General features: G+C 35.3%; 2 protein-coding genes across 9 annotated transcripts in view; one reads left to right on the forward strand and one right to left on the reverse strand.

Moving 5' to 3' along the window:
- Positions 1-14,255, forward strand: part of PSIP1 (PC4 and SRSF1 interacting protein 1) — a 50,638-nt gene extending 36,383 nt beyond the window's left edge. The window contains exons 14-16 of one of the 3 annotated variants that reach the window (XM_061132463.1): positions 918-1,029; positions 1,467-1,536; positions 1,819-2,046. In XM_061132463.1, coding sequence (XP_060988446.1) covers positions 918-1,029; positions 1,467-1,533 — 179 coding nt within the window. In that variant the 3' untranslated portion in view covers positions 1,534-1,536; positions 1,819-2,046. Of the gene's footprint in view, positions 1-917; positions 1,046-1,466; positions 1,537-1,818; positions 2,047-14,239 lie in introns of those variants that run through there. The other 2 variants (XM_061132465.1, XM_061132464.1) reach the window with 2 other exon arrangements.
- Positions 4,249-18,987, reverse strand: part of SNAPC3 (small nuclear RNA activating complex polypeptide 3) — a 38,889-nt gene continuing 24,150 nt past the window's right edge. For 2 of the 6 annotated variants that reach the window (XR_009691095.1, XR_009691091.1), the window contains exons 6-11: positions 13,070-13,152; positions 11,306-11,470; positions 7,982-8,089; positions 6,288-6,890; positions 5,180-5,566; positions 4,249-4,368 (exon numbers count right to left, since the gene is read on the reverse strand). Coding sequence is in view for 1 of the 6 variants with exons in the window: in XM_061132468.1 (XP_060988451.1) it covers positions 6,743-6,890; positions 7,982-8,089; positions 11,306-11,470; positions 13,070-13,152 (504 nt within the window). In the remaining 5 variants the exon portion in view is untranslated. Of the gene's footprint in view, positions 4,369-5,113; positions 5,567-5,815; positions 6,891-7,981; positions 8,090-11,305; positions 11,471-13,069; positions 13,153-18,987 lie in introns of those variants that run through there. The other 4 variants (XR_009691092.1, XR_009691094.1, XR_009691093.1 and 1 more) reach the window with 4 other exon arrangements.

Raw genomic sequence — 18,987 nt, forward strand, 5'->3', positions numbered from 1 at the left:
TTTATTTACCCTATACTAAAGTCTGTTAGTCTGTCTAAAGTGTGCAGGAGGGTTATGGCTATAGAAATGACATACCTTATTTTTAGAATGTTGCCCAAAAAATGTTATATCAAGTGAGCCTTTCATGAGTTATAGTAACATCAAAGACAAATCACTATATGAATATAATAAACGTCTAAGTGTGAAATCCTGTGAGAATTACCAAAATGTGACGCAGAAACAGAGTGAGCGAATACTGTTGGGAAAACGGTGCTGATAAACATGCTTGATGCAGGCTTGCTGTAAATACTGACTTTGTAAAATACAAATGCAGGATCTATAAAGCACCATAAAGTGAAGCACAATAAACTGAAGTGTGTCTGCACCATTGGGAGCTTCCCCGATTCCATAGTACTAAACATGTTAGCAGCAGCTCCCTAACATAGAAAAAGTGTTCAAAACGAGTTGGATTTTCTTAACTCATTTACTAGGGAGTGATGATAACAAACCAGAGGTTTGATAATGAAATAATATTTACAGGGAAACCCTCATCATTTTCTAAGTAAGAAGACAAAATCATGTTAACTATTTTGCCACCTCTGTTCTTAAATACAAAATTTTACTGTGATTTACATTGCTTTTGCTAACAACTGGGATAAATCACGATGCTCTAAAGAATTGTACCACCCTTTAGTAACTTCCTGACAACAGTTAACACTTGGAATAATCAGATTAGTAGTCTATTTTTTTGTGAATAGATATAGGTAGTAACCCTGTTTCTTACTGTGCCTTGTCTACCCAAAGGATTACAATGCAATGTCACATAAAATACAGTGTTAGGAACTTTGGGGCTATGTTTAGTTCTAGAATTTGGGTCTTCCTAATACTTAAGATGTCCTCAAAGCTCTAACAGTTTTCCCACTGGTATCTTTCTAAAGGTTCAAAGACTCTAAATGGAGGATCGGATGCTCAAGACAGTAATCAACCACAACACAATGGAGACAGCAATGAAGAAAGCAAAGACAACCACGAGGCCAGCAGTAAGAAAAAGTGAGGACATACTTTAGTGCGTTGTTTTAATTTTTAATTAATTTAATTAATTTAATGTTTTAATTTTTAAATCACATTGCTGATCCCAGATCGTTTGTGTAGGGATTATATTTTCATGACTCACTTCCTGAATTAAGGATTCAAGACATATCAAAATGGCCAAACTCTAAAGAAACTACTTAAAACTAATGTGTCATTGTATTCAAGGGAATAGAGCTAAGCAGGAATCCTGTTTAAAAAAAAAATTACTATTACTTGAACTTGTTCCATTGATAACACCTGTACTAATGACTCATGTTCACACTTTCTTGACTTTTGACAGAATAATGCAGAAATTAGATCTAGAATCATAGGCTATGTTATAATACCCATGCTAAAATAACTAGGTATGAAACTATAGTTACCCAAATCTTGATTTGTCCACTGTACATTTCCAGGATTTGGAACCAAGCATCCTTTCTAATTTTGATACCAGGGAAATCTTTCTCTTCTGAAGATTTATAATAGGTTGGTACCATAGATATATTTTCATGTTCTTTAAAGAGAACTCATTTTAAAGCTAGAAATGACTGAAAACGGCCTGGGCCATGGTGCTTTCCTTTAGTTATTTTGTTTTATCTGCATATTACTTTGGGAAGAAAACACAACATAGTAAAATAAAATTTACAACAAAAAATAATTAACATTTTAAAAAACATAATGCACAGATATAGTATCTTTTTTTTTCTCCTGAGGAACAAAAGCCCCCTAATCCCAGTTGTCACACCTTTTTTTCCCCTTTTTCTTTAGGCCATCCAGTGAAGAGAGAGAGACTGAGATATCTCTGAAGGATTCTACACTAGATAACTAGGTTGACATACCTGGAATATAAAGAACATTTGAGAAGTTTGTAATGGTTTTCATTTGAAATATTTAGACTGCTGAAAGTTTTAAATTTTTATAAACATAGGTTTTGATGTTTAAAACTTGTTTTGAGGGAGAAATCTCCTGATCTTTGTTTAAAAGTGACTAAACATTGCTAATTGTACTTGTGCAGTATTAACAGCTACATTATATGGTAAATGTGAGGGGAGGTTCACTTAGGGAATGTTCAACTGCTTTTCCAGACATTGGTTGTAGCATATTTTCAGTTAGTATGTGTATGTTAATGTGTAATTGATAGTAGAAAAAAGTTACATTTTTAAAACTGCTACTTGTATAAAACTTTTCCTCTTTTCCCAGATACTGTGGGTTTTGTGCATAGTTTTTACAAAAAAATTGGATTTACCAGACTGTCTTTTCACTGTTGTGGGTTTTGTAGAAGTTAAGCATTTTTATGGTTGATAAAATGTTACTTCTATACAAGTACTCACTCCTTCCTTTCTCTTATCAAAAGTTGACTTTAATCTCAATCTACCTTGTGCTACATGATCCTGCTGCTTTGTAGTAATGTGCAGTCTGTATGCCTTTTTGTATGACGACTAGATACCCAACTGACATTGAACTGACAATTCTACGAGGTGCAAAACTCATGTTAACTTCTGAAGGTAATTTAGTTTTGTGGCTGAGAATTCAGTGAAAGTCACATGAGTTTCCTGCAGTAAGCAGGAGTGTATGTAGGAATAAATCTGGCTTTTAGGGTTCAACCATTTAAGATCCTTTACAGGCAGTAGTAGCTGAAACTGAAAACTAAATGATAAAAGTTTATTTTTAAGAAATGTCTCGAGTTTCTGAATTTTTTAAAAAGTCCCACTCATTAAAGAAGTCATTAAGTATTTTTTTAATTGGAAAAAATGCAATCCATAATGCTTTTTGCAGTAAATAAAAATAAATACTATATAAGGAAACAAACCTATTTGAAAATATGACTATATGAGAAGGGAATTTTTATTTCTAATGCATACATGTGAAAGGATTGCAAAAAGTTACTCCGAGGCAGTAGACAAAAAAGTAAAGGAGTTGTCTGTATTTTCATGTATATGGACTAAATCAGAACAAAGGTTAACACAAAATTTTAAGAACAACCTTAACAAACATCATTTCTAAGATATTTTGAATACTAGGTCAGTTGGTGGTTTGCAGTAGCTTAAAATATGCTTCTCATGTTTGGAAACTAGGAATACGGGGAAAAGGCTTAAATACCAGTGTTTGCATGTGACATGCATTGTATGCTTTGACCTCTCGGGTAATTTTTTTCATCTTTAGATGAAAACTTGGAATCATTTCAGTAATTGGAGTTTTGCTTTTGAGAGGCCTTACAATGGAACTAGGACCCACTGTTCTGACGGAACTCTGGATATTACATCTGTTTGGTCCTTACACAATTTAAACTTGGACAAATTTATTCTAGTTAAGCCATAAGTGTCAACATGTAAACTCGTTTTGATTAAAGAATTTTTCTATCAAACTTCACTAGTAAATTACTTCTTTGCCATATAAAAAAGTGGGATGGAATTCTGGATTTGCTTCCAAGAGAGTATAACGTGGTCATAGAAACTGTATTATTTGGGGACACAGGTTACTAAAACATAAGCTCAAAATGACAAAAATTCAGGAAATGCCCTTTAGTGACCCAAGAGATATCTATAGTTTTACCAGGAAACCATAGACGATTGAAATTCTGGAGATAACAGCATCATTTTGAAAGTTTATGTCTGATACTTTGCTCTAGGCAGTTGATTTATGTAGCGTTAAAAACACAGTTGCCTTCTCTTTAGTCTCTAAGAAAATTTTTTCATAGGCTGATTGACAGATAAACCATTCTCAAGAACTCTTTAAGGAAAAGTCCTATGAACAATTACCAATCTTTAGGAACACTGGTTCAATTTAAATTTGTATTTGGTCAAAACTCCATAGCTGAATAAGTCTGGAAGAGATATTTTAAATGAGATCGCTAGTGCCCCCAACCAAGCATGTTTTTTTAAATGTATAAGCAGTAGGTATTTTGTGCTTTTTTTTTTTTTTTTTTAACCACCAGGTAACATTTAAAAATAAGTTTACAAAGAGTAAGTTATTCAGTGACCCAGAAGAATCCATTGTTGCAGGTTTTCTCAGGTGCTTTGGAAAAATTTCAGATGTATCATCCAGACTGGAGATGTGGAACACTGTGTATGTGTAAACAGCTTGACTAGAATACCTTAAGCCTCATATTTGCTAGTATATCCTGTGACTTCCAAATAGGATGATAGATTTTACCCAGTTTGCTGATGCATTGATCATAGCATACCCACACACACTTACCTGGTTAAAGATGTCCGGTCAAGATGAGGTGTGCCATCTAATTCTGTACAAAGGCTTTCACAAAGCTCTGAAGCCTTCACTAACAACTTATTTTGTCCAATTGGCCAGAGAAAGGATCTACTGGAAATAACAAAGCCATAGTTACATTAGGCAGAAATGTGTTTATAATTTGTTTATAATTATTTATAATTTGCTGTGTAATTTTCTAACCTTAGAGATGATAAAAACACTGCAGTTTGATCAGAAGGGTCAAATAATCTTTAAAGGCTACTGAGCCTAAAATAATTCAGTATCTAGAATTCTGGATAATAATTTTGTGCATGTCCATCCACTACTGTATCAAAATTGATTCATTTCTAACATAGGATATTAGTAAGTTCATGACATTTCATATCTGCCCTCTTCATTAGATAGTGTTATATGTAGTTTAACAGTTATGTGTTTAATACTGAATTTTACAGCTACAAAATCCCTGATTCAAGGCATCTTTTATACCTGCTTCAAAATTAGGAGTTTCAACATGAACTTAGGTGGGAGACATGTATAACTGATTTGCAGCACATTGGCAAGTTTTGTGCACATTGGCAAGTTTTAAGACAATACAGCTACTTTCCCTCTAGATCTGATTAGGAAATGAAGATAGGTATCTAAGCTTTTGTAACTTTGACGGAAACGTTAGCTTTAAGAACCACAGAGTAATAATCTCAAATAACAAAACAGGAATTTTAATAGCAGTATAATGTTTTAACTGACATTCTAATTTCTCTGCCAGTAAAATGAGTTGATTGGTCAACACATACATTGATGCTGCTTTAAGACAATACACTTCCTGGAATTTGCTGTTTTGAGAATATGAAATGATGAAAACAGAAGTAAAGAGACCCTTGTAGAATGCAGTTTAAAAATAAAGGAAGCAAAAATTCATTTTTACCGGTGGAACTTTTAAGGAATTGGATAAATTTCAGGTTTTCCAGCAGGATTTTCAATTGGTTTAAATTGAACATCATTGGAGACATGAAAGTAAACATTTAGGCAATAACAGCCAGCCAGCCATGAAGGGACTTCTTAGTTTCTTATGCTGATTCTCTGGTGTACTGATTGAACCAGTGAGTACAGCCACTAGAGAAACAGGTGACAGGTGATTGTCTTCTACATACCACAGTTGACTTAACTGATTTAAGTGGCATATAAGTCCATAAAACATTTTATTGTCAACTTTTTAAACACACATCTTCCAGGCTTCATCAGTTTTTGATTTATATGGTAAATGTTCTCAGCCATCCAGGGAAAGTGGAATTCAGCTGAATATAAATATAACCTAGAAGAGAAGGTGAAATTTAAGTACATTTTTGAACATTTGAAATGTTTAAAAATTTAATTCTGCTTAATACTTTTCCAGCCAAGTATTAATTAAATATTTTCCACCAAAAAAGATTTCAAGAGTATTTCAATAAAATAATGTAAGTAGCTATAATTTTCTCTGATGGATCTAGACCTTCCTCAAAATTATCAATGTTGTCCTCTGGCCCCAAATGAGAATTGGATAACTAGATTATCATAACAAAGGTACCAGAAGAATGAAGAGCTGGGCTAGAAAAACAGTTGTTTTCTTTTTGCATAGAACGCTGGGTATTATTGCCAAACAGTAGTGATGCAGAGCCAGCAATCCATGGGATCTTGATTTCCCATCTCCACTCAGTGGTTATGTTAGATAAAATCTATTTTTTTAAATCATAAAAATATTAAAATCATCATACATTTTAAATAGCATTTGTGATTCCAAAAAGTTCTGGTCAAGAAATAAAGCTTCAATTTAAGTGTTACTTCTATGAAGTTATGAATATATACCCAAGCTCTTTATACATTCATTATTCATGTAGTGAGTCTTGAAATGTTTAGTGTTCCTAGTTTTTACCAAAATAAAACCTAACATTACAAAGAGTTCAGTGTAAAATTACACAATAGCTCTTCTGAATACTGTAAAGTACTTTTATTCTTAACCTCTCCATTTTTATTACAGATATTTGAAGGATATTTACCTTGGAAGCCTCATGGTACAAGGTGTAGCTCTCATATTCTTCAAAGAATTTTCAAAACACTTCCATCACTTGATGTATCGTTAGGAGAATTTTGCTAATGGTAGAGGAGCAAAAACCCCTCTGGACAAAGCAAATAGGCAAAGTACAGACTGGGAGAAAACCAGAATACTTAATGTCTGACAAAGGATTTGTATTCAGAATACATAAAGCACTCCTACAATTCAATAGACAACTCACTTAAAAGTGGGCAAGAAACTATACTTTGGAATAAATATTAAAATAATTTAATTCAAACATTTAAATACATTCAGACTGCTTAAGAAGATCTGTGATTTGAACTTCTCTTTGCGGGGATGACAACTTTAGCCGATTTGTTTCTGGTGGATCCTGTTCCTCGTTGGCATTTCTTGGAAGCAAAGTAACCAAGTTATTTCACAAGGGTACACTTTTGGATATTAATTAAAGGTTCCAGGATCAACATAGGGATAAGCGAGGAATTCCCCCAGTTTGTTGCCTTCTGCATCATAATGGAGCATTCGGAAGCAAACATCACAAAAGAAACATGGATCCTGTGGTGCAAAACTGTCATTGTTCGTCACCCATCTGTAGTTAAAAAAGATGTATATCATTACAATCAACTTTTTCATGCTTTAATGTGCTGTAGTAATATGTATAGGTAACATTCCCACTATTGCCTTATTCTATCTTTATACAGTATGATCCTTTATATAATACTGTATACACATATATAGGTACAGACATAACACTACCAGTATTCTACAAGGCAAAAGAACAACTTTTCTCTGAAAGATTTCTCCTTAAAGGTAAGTAGAAAAGAATATAAATCCATATTTGAAAGTATCATCGCTTGAATGACACTTAGCCTTCAAACATAACCTAGAGTTTAGGATAAAATGTTAAATACAGAGGGTATGCAAATGAAATATGGGTAACTATTAGTCAACTGAGGTTTTGTTTTTTAACCAGGATGTCACATTAAGTGAAAATGATATTTTTCAGTCTATCTGAATTGTGCATCTCATGGAATATGCATCTCATCTCATTCCTTGATTGCCATTTTGATCTGATAACTGATTTATCGTGTTTTTCTATTGATCATTTAGAAAAGCAATGTGGTGGGGAACCCAAAACACACTAATGACATTACATTCTTCCCTTTTCCTCTAGATGGTTTTATGAGTGATTCATAGTTAAACATAATCTAAACATGCAAAGCCACAGAATTGTATAAAACCATATTGTGACTTTATTAAAATAAAAATAAGACCAAGTGTTATTTTTATCATGGAGAGGCTGTGGATGAGGCCATTTTGGAAACTGCTGACAAGAGGCAGAAAGAGAACCTGGCTCCCTGATGACATCATCCAGCATAAGCTATCAACCAAACTATAAAGTCTGACAGCATAAGCTATCAACCAAACTATAAAGTCTGACCTAGTCCCTAGACTTCTATTATATCGAATTCAATTGCTTATTGTTTAAAAACACAGCTGTAGCTTAAACTGATCTGTACTATTTGTAGTGCTTTCTAACTAGATAAAACTCTTTATATTATTTATATACCAAAGTACAAGTCCTCAATTCAAAACAGAAAAAAACAGAAATACCAAAGATCGAAAGTGCTTCACTATTGAAAACCAATACTTCCCAAGGAAAAAAGTAGAATCACTTACCGAGCTGTGAACATTTTACAAACAAAACATTTTCTGGTCCAGAGCCAATGCTTCTTGATAAGAAGGGGATAAAGTGTCTTATCCAGGCAGTCGTCATGATGCACAAGCCTTTTGTACATGAAAAAGTAAATAAATGATGTGCAAATTTTTGTGAGCTGTAATGAAATACATCCTTACCTCAAAATGAAGAACACAGTAGGTATATTTTCAATTTGTTATGTTCCATAAAACACTTTCTCCAAAAGACATTTGGGATTAAACACTTTTCTGTGAAATTACACAAATCTCTTTAGGGCCATGTACACTGTGACTCTTGAGAGGGAAATGTAGGCAGCATTACCTGGGTGAATTTCTTAAAATCCGTGCTTTGTTTACTAAGTACTTTTTTTATGGAACACAGTTTGAGAAAATGTACTCAGTGCTACAGATTAAGTGGTTTTGAATTATAAACATGGCTCTTTTTAATTAAACTTTTAGTAAAAATCCAAATCTGGCTTTGGTATAATGTGAATTGGTAGGATTTTAGTTTTAGGTGTCAGAATTAAGAAATTTTAAAAATGGAAAGTCAGTTTACACCACTAATCAGCTTAGTGGGTTTGGATAAATCCTTACCCACGCTGGACCCCCCAATTCTTCATTTGAAAAATGAAGGGCATGCACAATAGTATTCTAAAAACCCCTTAAGAAGTATAAAATCTGATTTTTCTTTTTTTCAGTAACAAAGGGTAGCACTATATTAACTTCGCCATCAGAAAGTGATTTGTTGTTCAGTCGCTAAGTCACGTCTGACTCTGCGACCCCATGGACTGCAGCATGTCCTTCCAAGAGGAAGGCTTCCATGTTCTTCATCAGAAAATGATTAATAAACTTGATAGCTTACCAACTATTAAACTATGGGATAGCAATAAGTGATTAAATCCTCCTGTAAGATAAAAATTACTTGTGAAAGTCACGCAGTTGTGTCCAACTCTTTGCAACCCCATGGACTTTACAGTCCATGGAATTCTCTGTGCCAGAATACTGGAGTGGGTAGCCTTTCCCTTCTCCAGGGAATCTTCCCGGCCCAGGAATCAAATCAGGGTCTCCTGCATTGCAGGTGGATTCTTTACCAACTGAGGGAAGAGTTCAGTTAAGTCGCTCAGTCATGTCTGACCCTTTGCGACCCCATGAATCACAGCACGCCACGCCTGTCCATCACAAACTTCCGGAGTTTACTCAAACTCCTGTCCATTGAGTCGGTGATGCCATCCAGCCATCTCATCCTCTGTCATCCCCTTCTCCTCCTGCCTCCAATCCCTTCCAGCATCAGGGTCTTTTCCAATACTTGTAGTCAATTACATTAAAAAACTCCTTAGGAAAGTCCTACATAGCAAATGCTTAGTAAGTGAAAATTGCTCTTCTAAGTTGCCTTGAATTTTAGGAATGATGCTGTACAGCCTACACTATGAGAAATGTAAGAACACTTAGATCATCAGAGAAAAGTGGATTGTCTTCCATCTCATGCTTATTCTGAGGCACATTCCCCCTCATCTGAGTAAAGAGCAAGCAGAACAGCTTATATAAAACTTAGAAAAGAAATACATTATCAAAGAAATATATAATGTTAAGTCCTTTAAATCTATGAGGTTTATGAGCGCTTCTGGCTCTTGCTTCAGCAATTGTTCCTGAGAGGCAACTGTTTTCCATTCATTTAACTGCCTCTTTTTAACACAGCTTTTCAACATCCCTCTACAGAACTACTAAACTTTGGTTAAATAGATATTTAATGTTTACATTATGACTAATGAATTAAACATGTCCCTAAACCACACAACTGACTATAGGTTCATTCTCTCATGTAACACTTGTTTTCTAGCTACTAATTATCTCATGTTTGCATTCCTTATTAGGTTTCAGTGTACCTGTCACTAATTCAGTTCCCTATTTGCTGACAGAATGGGATTGTGCTCTTCACATGGGCCACACACCAGTGGGAGGTCTAGCAGCCTTGGGACGTGTTTCCTGAGTCCTCGGGTCCAGTCTCTGGACTAAGCTGTTCTCTAGGTCTGCTCTACAGCTATCATTCTGAGAGTTCCTTTTATGTCTTATCTGTCCTGCTTTGCATTCCATGTGTTCCTTTTTCAAGGTATACTCTTTGTGTAAAGTACTTTACACACGTTCCTGAGAATAAGGACATGGGAAGTAAATTTTTGGAGACTGGTCACTAAAACCAAAAAAAAAAGTAGAGGCAGGGAAAGCCATCAGCATGAGTCATTGCTCCATAAGAACATCTTCACTATCTCTCAGAAGAAATCAAACCAGGACCAAGGATCAAGCAGAACTTATTCCTATACTATGGCAGTCTTTCATAAACAAAGATTTCCTAATAAGGAAATGAAAAGCTTTATTCACTAGAGATACCAGCTACACAAACTTGATAATCCCTAACTCATTTAAGACTACCTAAGTCCTTCCCACTCTAAATCTTTATCAAAGCACTAAGTCTTCATATTTGTCAAACATTAGAATTATTCTTCTCTTCCTCCAGTTACCTTTTATTTCCTTCAAATTCTGGCAAAAAGAAAAGAAACCCAGAAATACACGTGCAGGTTTGCAAAGCAAAGGGTCTATATAAAATACAAAATGGATGATTACTACTTGAATAACAGCTGTCCAATACACAAATGAAGATACTTTAACAGAGTATTTACAAATTTCTAACCCCTAAATAAATATTTTTATAGCAAAAATCTAGCCTGTATTATATCTGCCTTAATACTGGCACTGTGATAAAATATAATTTTTAGTATTTTTTAATGGAGGAGGGGGCCCATGGAGACTCACAGAAGTCATACACTGTCTTTGGGTAGAGGAGAAGCTTCAGTTATTTTTCTTGATTTTTGGCATATTCTACCATTTCAAATAGGGTTTCGCTGGTAGCTCAGATGGTAAAGAATTTGCCTGCAATGCAGGAGACCTGGGTTTGATCCCTGGGTCAAGAATATCCCCTGAAGAAGGGATCTTCTTCAGAAATACAATATGGGGGTTCTCCAGAGAACCCACTCTAATATTCTTGCTTGGAGAATTCCATGGACAGACTGTGGCATTACAAAGAGTTGGACCATTTCAAATGGCTCACACTGGTTAAACAGTATTTATTACAGATTTTCTAAAAGACAAGATGCAGATGCAGAGTTGGTCATTGTAGAAAAAGCAAACATTTTTGCTGCTCCTGAGTCAAGCTGCAGTGATTATTTCTTTTATTCCTCTTATTTCAAACAAATCTACACATGGTTTTCTACTGTGAAATAAAACAGGACAAATGTTCTGAGTGCTACCACTTACCTTATGTCAGTAATGACAACAACATGTTCACAGTCTCCCTGGTGACAGTATAAGTAAGGAAAACCCACTTTAATATACAAATCATTGAAGGTGAAGTCTTCCATCTTAGCAGTCTGAAACTTTCCATAGCCTCTATCATGGGACTCTGACCACTCAATGATGGTTCTGAGGAGGAAAAAGGCAAGGACGTATCATTGCTCCAAACAGTTTGCAACTGCAGTATTTCACATAAGCTGGCTCACCCAATTAATTGGACAATTACCATCTTGAGGTGAAAATCAGAGTGGTTGATACATGTTGCCAAGTAGGAAAGAACTCTGAATTTTTTTTGTATCCACCTCTGAATTTTTCTGTATCCATGAGAGCAGCAGTTCACAAGGTAAGGTCCTGAAACACCCCCCAGAGGTTGATGAGGTCAAAAATATCTTTGCAGTAATCCTAAAATGTTATTTGCCCTTTCAACTGGTTTTTCTCTCATAAACACCAGTTTTCAGGAGGCTAACTGATGTGTAATCACTTAAGATTGAATGGAAAATGTATAACATCACTCTTCTATTTGTTTGGGAAAGTTATTTTTCACAAAAATGTCATTAATGGTAACTGTAATTGGACTATTTTTTTTTGTTTGTTAATTTTTGGCTGCACTGGGTCCTCATTGCTACACAGGCTTTCTCTAGTTGGAGAGAGCAGGGGCTACTCTGGTTGTGGTGTGTGGGCTTCTCATTCTGGTGGCTTCTCGTGTTGCAGAGCATGGGCTCCAGGGCACGTGCGCTCAGCAGGTGCAGCCCTTGGACTCCAGGGCGCAGGTTCACTAGCCGTGGCACACGGGCTTAGTTGCCCTGTGGCATGTGGGATCTTCCCAGACCAGGGATTGAACTGGTGTCCCCTGCACTGCAAGGCAGATTCTTAGCCACTGGAACACCAGGGAAGCCCAGATTATTTAAATTAGTTAATATTTCAAAATATTTCTTAGTTTTGATTTCTAGTATGGTGAATATTTACAGCTATAACCCACATAAAAGCTCTCTGGAGTCAATTATTTACAATATGAAGGAGTGTGAAGACCAAGTTTGAGAACTGCTGCATTAGAATATAGATACAAGTGGTTATAATGAAAGAGAATGAAAGAGTTTATATAAACACTCAGAAAAACTATACATGTATACATACTCCAGTTGTCATGACACCAGTGATTAAAGTATGGTAAACTTTTATGTAGATAGCATGATGTCAGACATAGATTTTTCATGTTACATACATAAACAACATATATATCCACTCACCTAAGACAAAGAGTATACACCTGACAAGTCAAAAAGTGAATTAATTTACTACCACCTAAATATGAAGAACAGAGATTAATAAAGTGTTGAAGTAGAATGTACTTTTTTCCAGATGTTATCTATAAGACTCAACACAAGATTAACTATAATTTCTGAAACAGTAGATAATATGTTTTTTTTAAAAAAGTTTAGATAGCTGGCAAAGATCTTTAAATGATCTGTGTATGTCTTTGGTAAAAAAAATGTTCTCACAGAAGTAAAAATTTGATTAACTTACTATAACCTAGGCCAACTGGATGAAATAACTTTGAAAATATTTTAAAAATTTGAGAGAGACTTTTTAATCTGAAAACTAATAAAACAATCTAACAAAATAATTCCTTGGCAAAGATCCTTAACACACCAATAATAGGACTTGTGGAAATAACACTATTTTTATGAGAAAGAGCAAAGACTTTGAGAAGATTTTTGCAAACTATACCTGCTCAAATCTCTGCACTCAGGGTATCTTTTATCATTATAAAATGTTCCTTCAAAATAAAAGAAGGCTGATTTGTATAGGTCCTAAAAGAAAACAGATGGTATTAAGAAAAAATTCAGTATTAACCATTATAAAATTGCTCTAAGTATTAATTCCAAATTTGTATGTCATAAAATCACACTAGTACATTTTACAGTAATTTCATGCACCTTCACAGAATATGCTTAGCTCATTAATATTTAACAGGAACCTCCTATGTGATAAAGTATTACCTTGGTTACCAGGGATAAAGACACAGATGCAATCCTTGCTACTATTTTCAATTCTTTCCTATTGCTGTTTTAATCTCTAGGTTTGATTTAAATTTGTATGTTGTCCTGAGATTCATGAAAGGAACCCAATTAGAAATAAGTGTCAATATTATTTTGTGATATGCATACACAGCAGTGACAATTACTTTAGATACCAGAACTGAAAACTAAACAAAAGTCACTTCGCTGATGTTTCCCCAGTGATAATGACAATGATCATGGAGTTATGTTTTTTATTTTCAGTGGGCTTTTATAAAAATTCTCTCCTTATATTTTCAAATAACTTGTAGGCAAGCAGAATGTGAATATCTATTCTTACTGAAGCAACCTTGAGCAAAGTACCATCGAACCCTCAGGTTTCAACTTTCACACTACCACACTTTGTTATCAGGGCAGTGGTCTCAATTCTGACCTCCTCACAGAATCACAAAAATACCAAAGACCAAGTCTCACCTCAGATCCATCCAGTGAAAATTTCTGAGGATTTGGCTCAGGCACCAGTATTTTTCTAACCCCCTCAGGAGAGTCAGATGTGCAGGCAACACTGGGAACCACTGTTAGCCTTGTCCTTCACCATTTGCTTGGAATTACATGCCTGGGTGAGGGTCAGAAGAGGTCTTTTCCCTTAACCTACACTTACTGCTCAGACCTTAGTTTCCTCACCTGTACAATGAGAATATTTGCCATGCACACTATCTTATAGGACTGTGGTGAGAATCAAAAGCAGTTTAGGAACTTTATAAAAGTTATGTAAGCTTCAGGCATTAAAAAATATTATCCTAAGATGGCCTAATTTCTCTCCTACTTCTTTGAGGATTTGATTTTTCTCTCTTATTTTTCTTCATTCCCCTATTTACAGCTCACCTGGCACTGGCGTCAGATACCCTTCTAAGACTGGCTGCACTGTTTCTTCTCAGACTACTCAAACTCGTGACTTTCCGTTTCCTCGTGTAAAACCTGAGTAAAGCCAACACCTTCTCCCCATGTGGTTGCAGAGATAAAAGGATATACTACAATGCCATGCATGCCTGCCTACTATAACACAAAATCCACCTATTACCATACTTGTAAACCCTCAAAGAGGTAAGTAAGCTACAATCCAAAATAAAGATTCTGAAAGAATCACTGCTGCCTCATTTCGGAAATAACAAAATTTAGTATACATAACATACAGAACTTCACATTAAGTGATTCAGGCAACTTAAAACCTTTGGTCTAATTATTAATTAGAAGGGGAAGTCTAAAAGAACAAAAATCTTTTCCTTATATTATTACATAAATGGATAGGTGGGAGTAATCTCAATAACAGTTAACTTTCATTTCTAATGGTAACCACAGATCCTAACTAGTTTCCCTATTTTGTCAGCTAGTTTAAGCCAAACAAGTTCCAAGCGAGGGAAATTACCAATATGGAAAAATTAGTGCAAGAAGTCACTTTCACTAATAATCTAAGGTAACCTAAAGATCTATCAAAGTAACTATGGATAACCAGTATGATCATTTAAGTCATTATTTATATGTCATTTTAGGTATCTAACAGTCATTTATTCTCTTGCTGACATTCAAGTCTGGAATATCGGAACCTCAAGTCTGGAATATCCTAAGATCTGCTAAGAGGAAAATGGTAATGGGTGAAAGAAATGTCAGATAAGCTTCGGTAGGAAAGTTTTTACAACTTATGTTACCATTCTTCCTATACCAAAGCTTTACTTATAATAAAGAACAATAATATATGCATAAAGTATTGTCTTAAAAGTTGCTCTTTGTTGTTGTTTAGTCACTAAGTTATGTCTGACTCTTTGCAACCCCACAGACTGTAGCCCGCCAGGCTCCTCTCTCCATGGGATTTCCCACCCAAGAATACTGGAGTGGGTGCCATTTCCTTCTCCAGTGGCTCTCCCTGACCAGGGACTGAACTCGCATCTCCTGCACTGGCAAGTGGATAAAGAATCACCATTGAGTCACTAGGGAACCCTGAGAGTTCTTTTAAGGGATTACTGACAAAAAGAGACCTTCTAATCTGAGCAATATTAAAAAGATCAATAGATCAACATTAAAACCTGAAAAACCATTAAAAGACAAATAAAAATAAACCCAAACTAGCTATCTGAAGAAAAAAAAAAACCTGAGCAGAAAATGACTGATTTTATACACATATTTTACTATTTTAAAATTTAAAATACTATTTTACTATTTATTTTACGCTTAAAGTCTTTATTAATAGGATTAAGTGAGTAAAAGGAATACTTTGTTTCTTTTATTTTTAATTAATTTATTTTAATTGAAGGCTAATTACAATATTGTAGTGGTTTTTGCCATACATTGACATGAATCAGCCAAGGGTGCACATGTGTTCCCCATCCTGAACCACGCTCCCACCTCCCTTCACATCCCATCCCTCAGGGTCATCCCAGTGCACCAGCCCTGAGCACCCTGTCTCATCCATCAGACCTGGCCTGGAGATCTGGTTCACATATGATAATATATATGTTTCAATGCTATTCCCTCAAATCATCCCACCCTCCCCTTCTCCTAGAGTTTAAAAGACTGTTCTATACATCTGTGTCTCTTTTGCTATCTCGCATATAGGGTCATCGTTACCATCTTTCTAAATTTCATATATATGCACTAGTATGCTGTATTGGTGTTCTTCTTTCTGACTTACTTCACTCTGCATAATAGGCTCTGGTTTCATCCATCTCATTAGAACTGATCCAAATGCATTTTTAATGGCTGAGTAATATTCCATTGTGTACATGTACCACAGCTTTCTTATCCATTTATCTGCTGATGGACATCTAGGTTGCTCCCATATCCTGACTATTGTAAACAGTGTTGTGATGAACATTAGGGTACACGTGTCTCTTTCAATTCTGGTTTCATTGGTATGTATGCCCAGCAGTGGGATACACTGCAGTTCTATTTCCAGTTTTTTAAGGGATCTCCACACTGTTCTCCATAGTGGCGGTACTAGTTTGCATTCCCACCAACAGTGTAAGAGGGTTCCCTTTTCTCCATACCCTCTCCAGCATTTATTGTTTGTAGACTTTTTGATAGCAGCCATTCTGACTGGCATGAGATGGTACCTCACTGTGGTTTTGATTTGCACTTCTCTGATAATGAGTGATGTTGAGTATCTTTTCATTTATTTGTTAGCCATCTGTAAGTCTTCTTTGGAGAAATGTCCGTTTAGTACTTTGGCCCATTTTTTGATTTGGTCGGTTATTTTCTGGAATTGAGCTGCAAGAGCTGCTTGTATATTTTTGAGATTAATTCTTTGTCAGTTGCTTCATTTGCTGTTATTTTCTCCCATTCTGAAGGCTGTCTGTTCACCTTGCTTATAGCTTCCTTCACTGTGCAAAAGCTTTTAAGTTTAATTAGGTCCCATTTGTTTATTTTTGCTCTTATTTCCATTACTCTGGGAGGTGGGTCATAAAGGATCCTGCTGTGATTTATGTCAGAGAGTGTTTTGCCTATGTTTTCCTCTAGGAGTTTTATAGTTTCTGGTCTTATTCAGATCTTTAATCCATTTTGAGTTTATTTTTTGTGTATGGTGTTAGAAAGTGTTCTAGTTTCATTGTTTTACAAGTGGTTGACCAATTTTCCCAACAGCACTTGTTAAAGAGGTTGTCTTTTCTCCATTGTATATTCTTGCCTCCTTTGTCAAAGATAAGGTGTCCATAGATGTGTGGATTTATCTCTGGGCTTTCTATTTTGTTCCATTGATCTATATTTCTGTCTCTGTGCCAGGACCATACTGTCTTGATGGCTGTAGCTTTGTGGTATAGCCTGAAGTCAGGCAGGTTGATTCCTCCAGTTCCATTCTTCTTTCTCAAGATTGCTTTGGCTATTCGAGGTCTTTTGTATTTCCATACAAATTGTGAAATTATTTGTTCTAGTTCTGTGAAAAATACCGTTGGTAGCTTGATAGGGATTGCATTGAATCTATAGATTGCTTTGGGTGGTATACTCATTTTCATTATATTGATTCTTCTGATCCACGAGCATGGTGTATTTCTCCATCTATTTATGTCATCTTTGATTTCTTTCATCAGTTTTATAGTTTTTTATATATATATGTGTGTGTGTGTGTGTGTATATATATAAATATATATATATATATGTCTTTTGTTTCTTTAGTTACATTTATTCCTAAGTATGGAATTGTTTCCTTAATTTCTCTTTCTGTTTTCTCATCATTAGTGTATAGGAATGCAGGGGATTTCTGTGTGTTAATTCTATATGCTGCAACTTTACTATATTCATTGATGAGCTCTAATAATTTTCTGGTGGCGTCTTCAGGGTTTTCTATGTATCATGTCATCTGCAAACAGTGAGAGTTTTACTTCTTCTTTTACAATCTGGATTCCTTTTATTTCCTTTTCTTCTCTGATTGCTGTGGCTAAACCTTCCAAAACTATGTTGAATAGTAGTGGTGAGAGTGGGCACCCTTGTCTTGTTCCTGATTTTAGGGGAAATGCTTTCAATTTTTCACCACTGAGGATAATGTTTGCTGTGGGTTTGTCATGTATGGCTTTTATTATGTTGAGGTATGTTCCCTCTATGCCTGCTTTCTGGAAGATTTTTTATCATAAATGGATGTTGAATTTTGTCAAAGGCTTTCTCTGCATCTATTGAGATAATCATATGGTTTTTATCTTTCAATTTGTTAATGTGGTGTACCACACTGATTGATTTGTGGATATTAAAGAATCCTTGCATACTTGGGATAAAGCCCACTTGGTCATGATGTATGAACTTTTTAATATGTTGTTGGATTCTGTTTTGCTAGAATTTTGTTAAGGATTTTTGTATATGTTCATCAGTGATATTGGCCTGTAGTTTTCTTTTTTTGTGGCATCTTTGTCTGGTTTTAATATTAGCGTGATGGTGGCCTCACAGAATGAGTTTGGAAGTTTACCTTCCTCTGCAATTTTCTGGAAGAGTTTGAGTAGGATAGGTGTTAGCTCTTCTCTAAATTTTTGGTAGAATTCAGCTGTGAAGCCGCCTGGTCCTGGGCTTTTGTTTGCTGGGAGATTTCTGATTACAGTTTCAATTTCTGTGCTTGTGATGGGTCTGTTAAGATTTTCTATTTCTTCCTGGTTGAGTTTTGGAAAGTTATACTTTTCTAAGAATTTGTCCATTTCTTCCAAGTTGTCCATTTTATTGGCATATAGTTGCTGATATTAGTCTCTTATGATCCTTTGTATTTCAGTGTTGTCTGTTGTGATTTCTCCATTTTCATTTCTAATTATGTTGATCTGATCCTTCTCCCTTTGTTTCTTGATGAGTCTGGCTAATGGTTCATCTACTTTATCTTCGCAAAGAACCAGCATTTAGCTTTGTTGATTTTTGCTATGGTCTTTTTTGTTTCTTTTGCATTTATTTCTGCCCTAATTTTTATGATTTCATTCCTTCCACTAACCCTGGGGTTCTTCATTTCTTCCTTTTCTAGTTGCTTTAGGTATACACATATTTTTAAAATGTACTTCATTCCTGAAGTGCTAGCATCTAAAACAAACATTAGCAAAACACATTACATTTCAGACATGGCTTTTAAAAAGTTTTAAATACCATGGCCCAGCTCTCCTAGTCCTCTCACACACC

The sequence above is a fragment of the Dama dama genome, chromosome 29, assembly GCF_033118175.1.
Source record: "Dama dama isolate Ldn47 chromosome 29, ASM3311817v1, whole genome shotgun sequence".
Classification (NCBI taxonomy): Eukaryota; Metazoa; Chordata; class Mammalia; order Artiodactyla; family Cervidae; genus Dama; species Dama dama.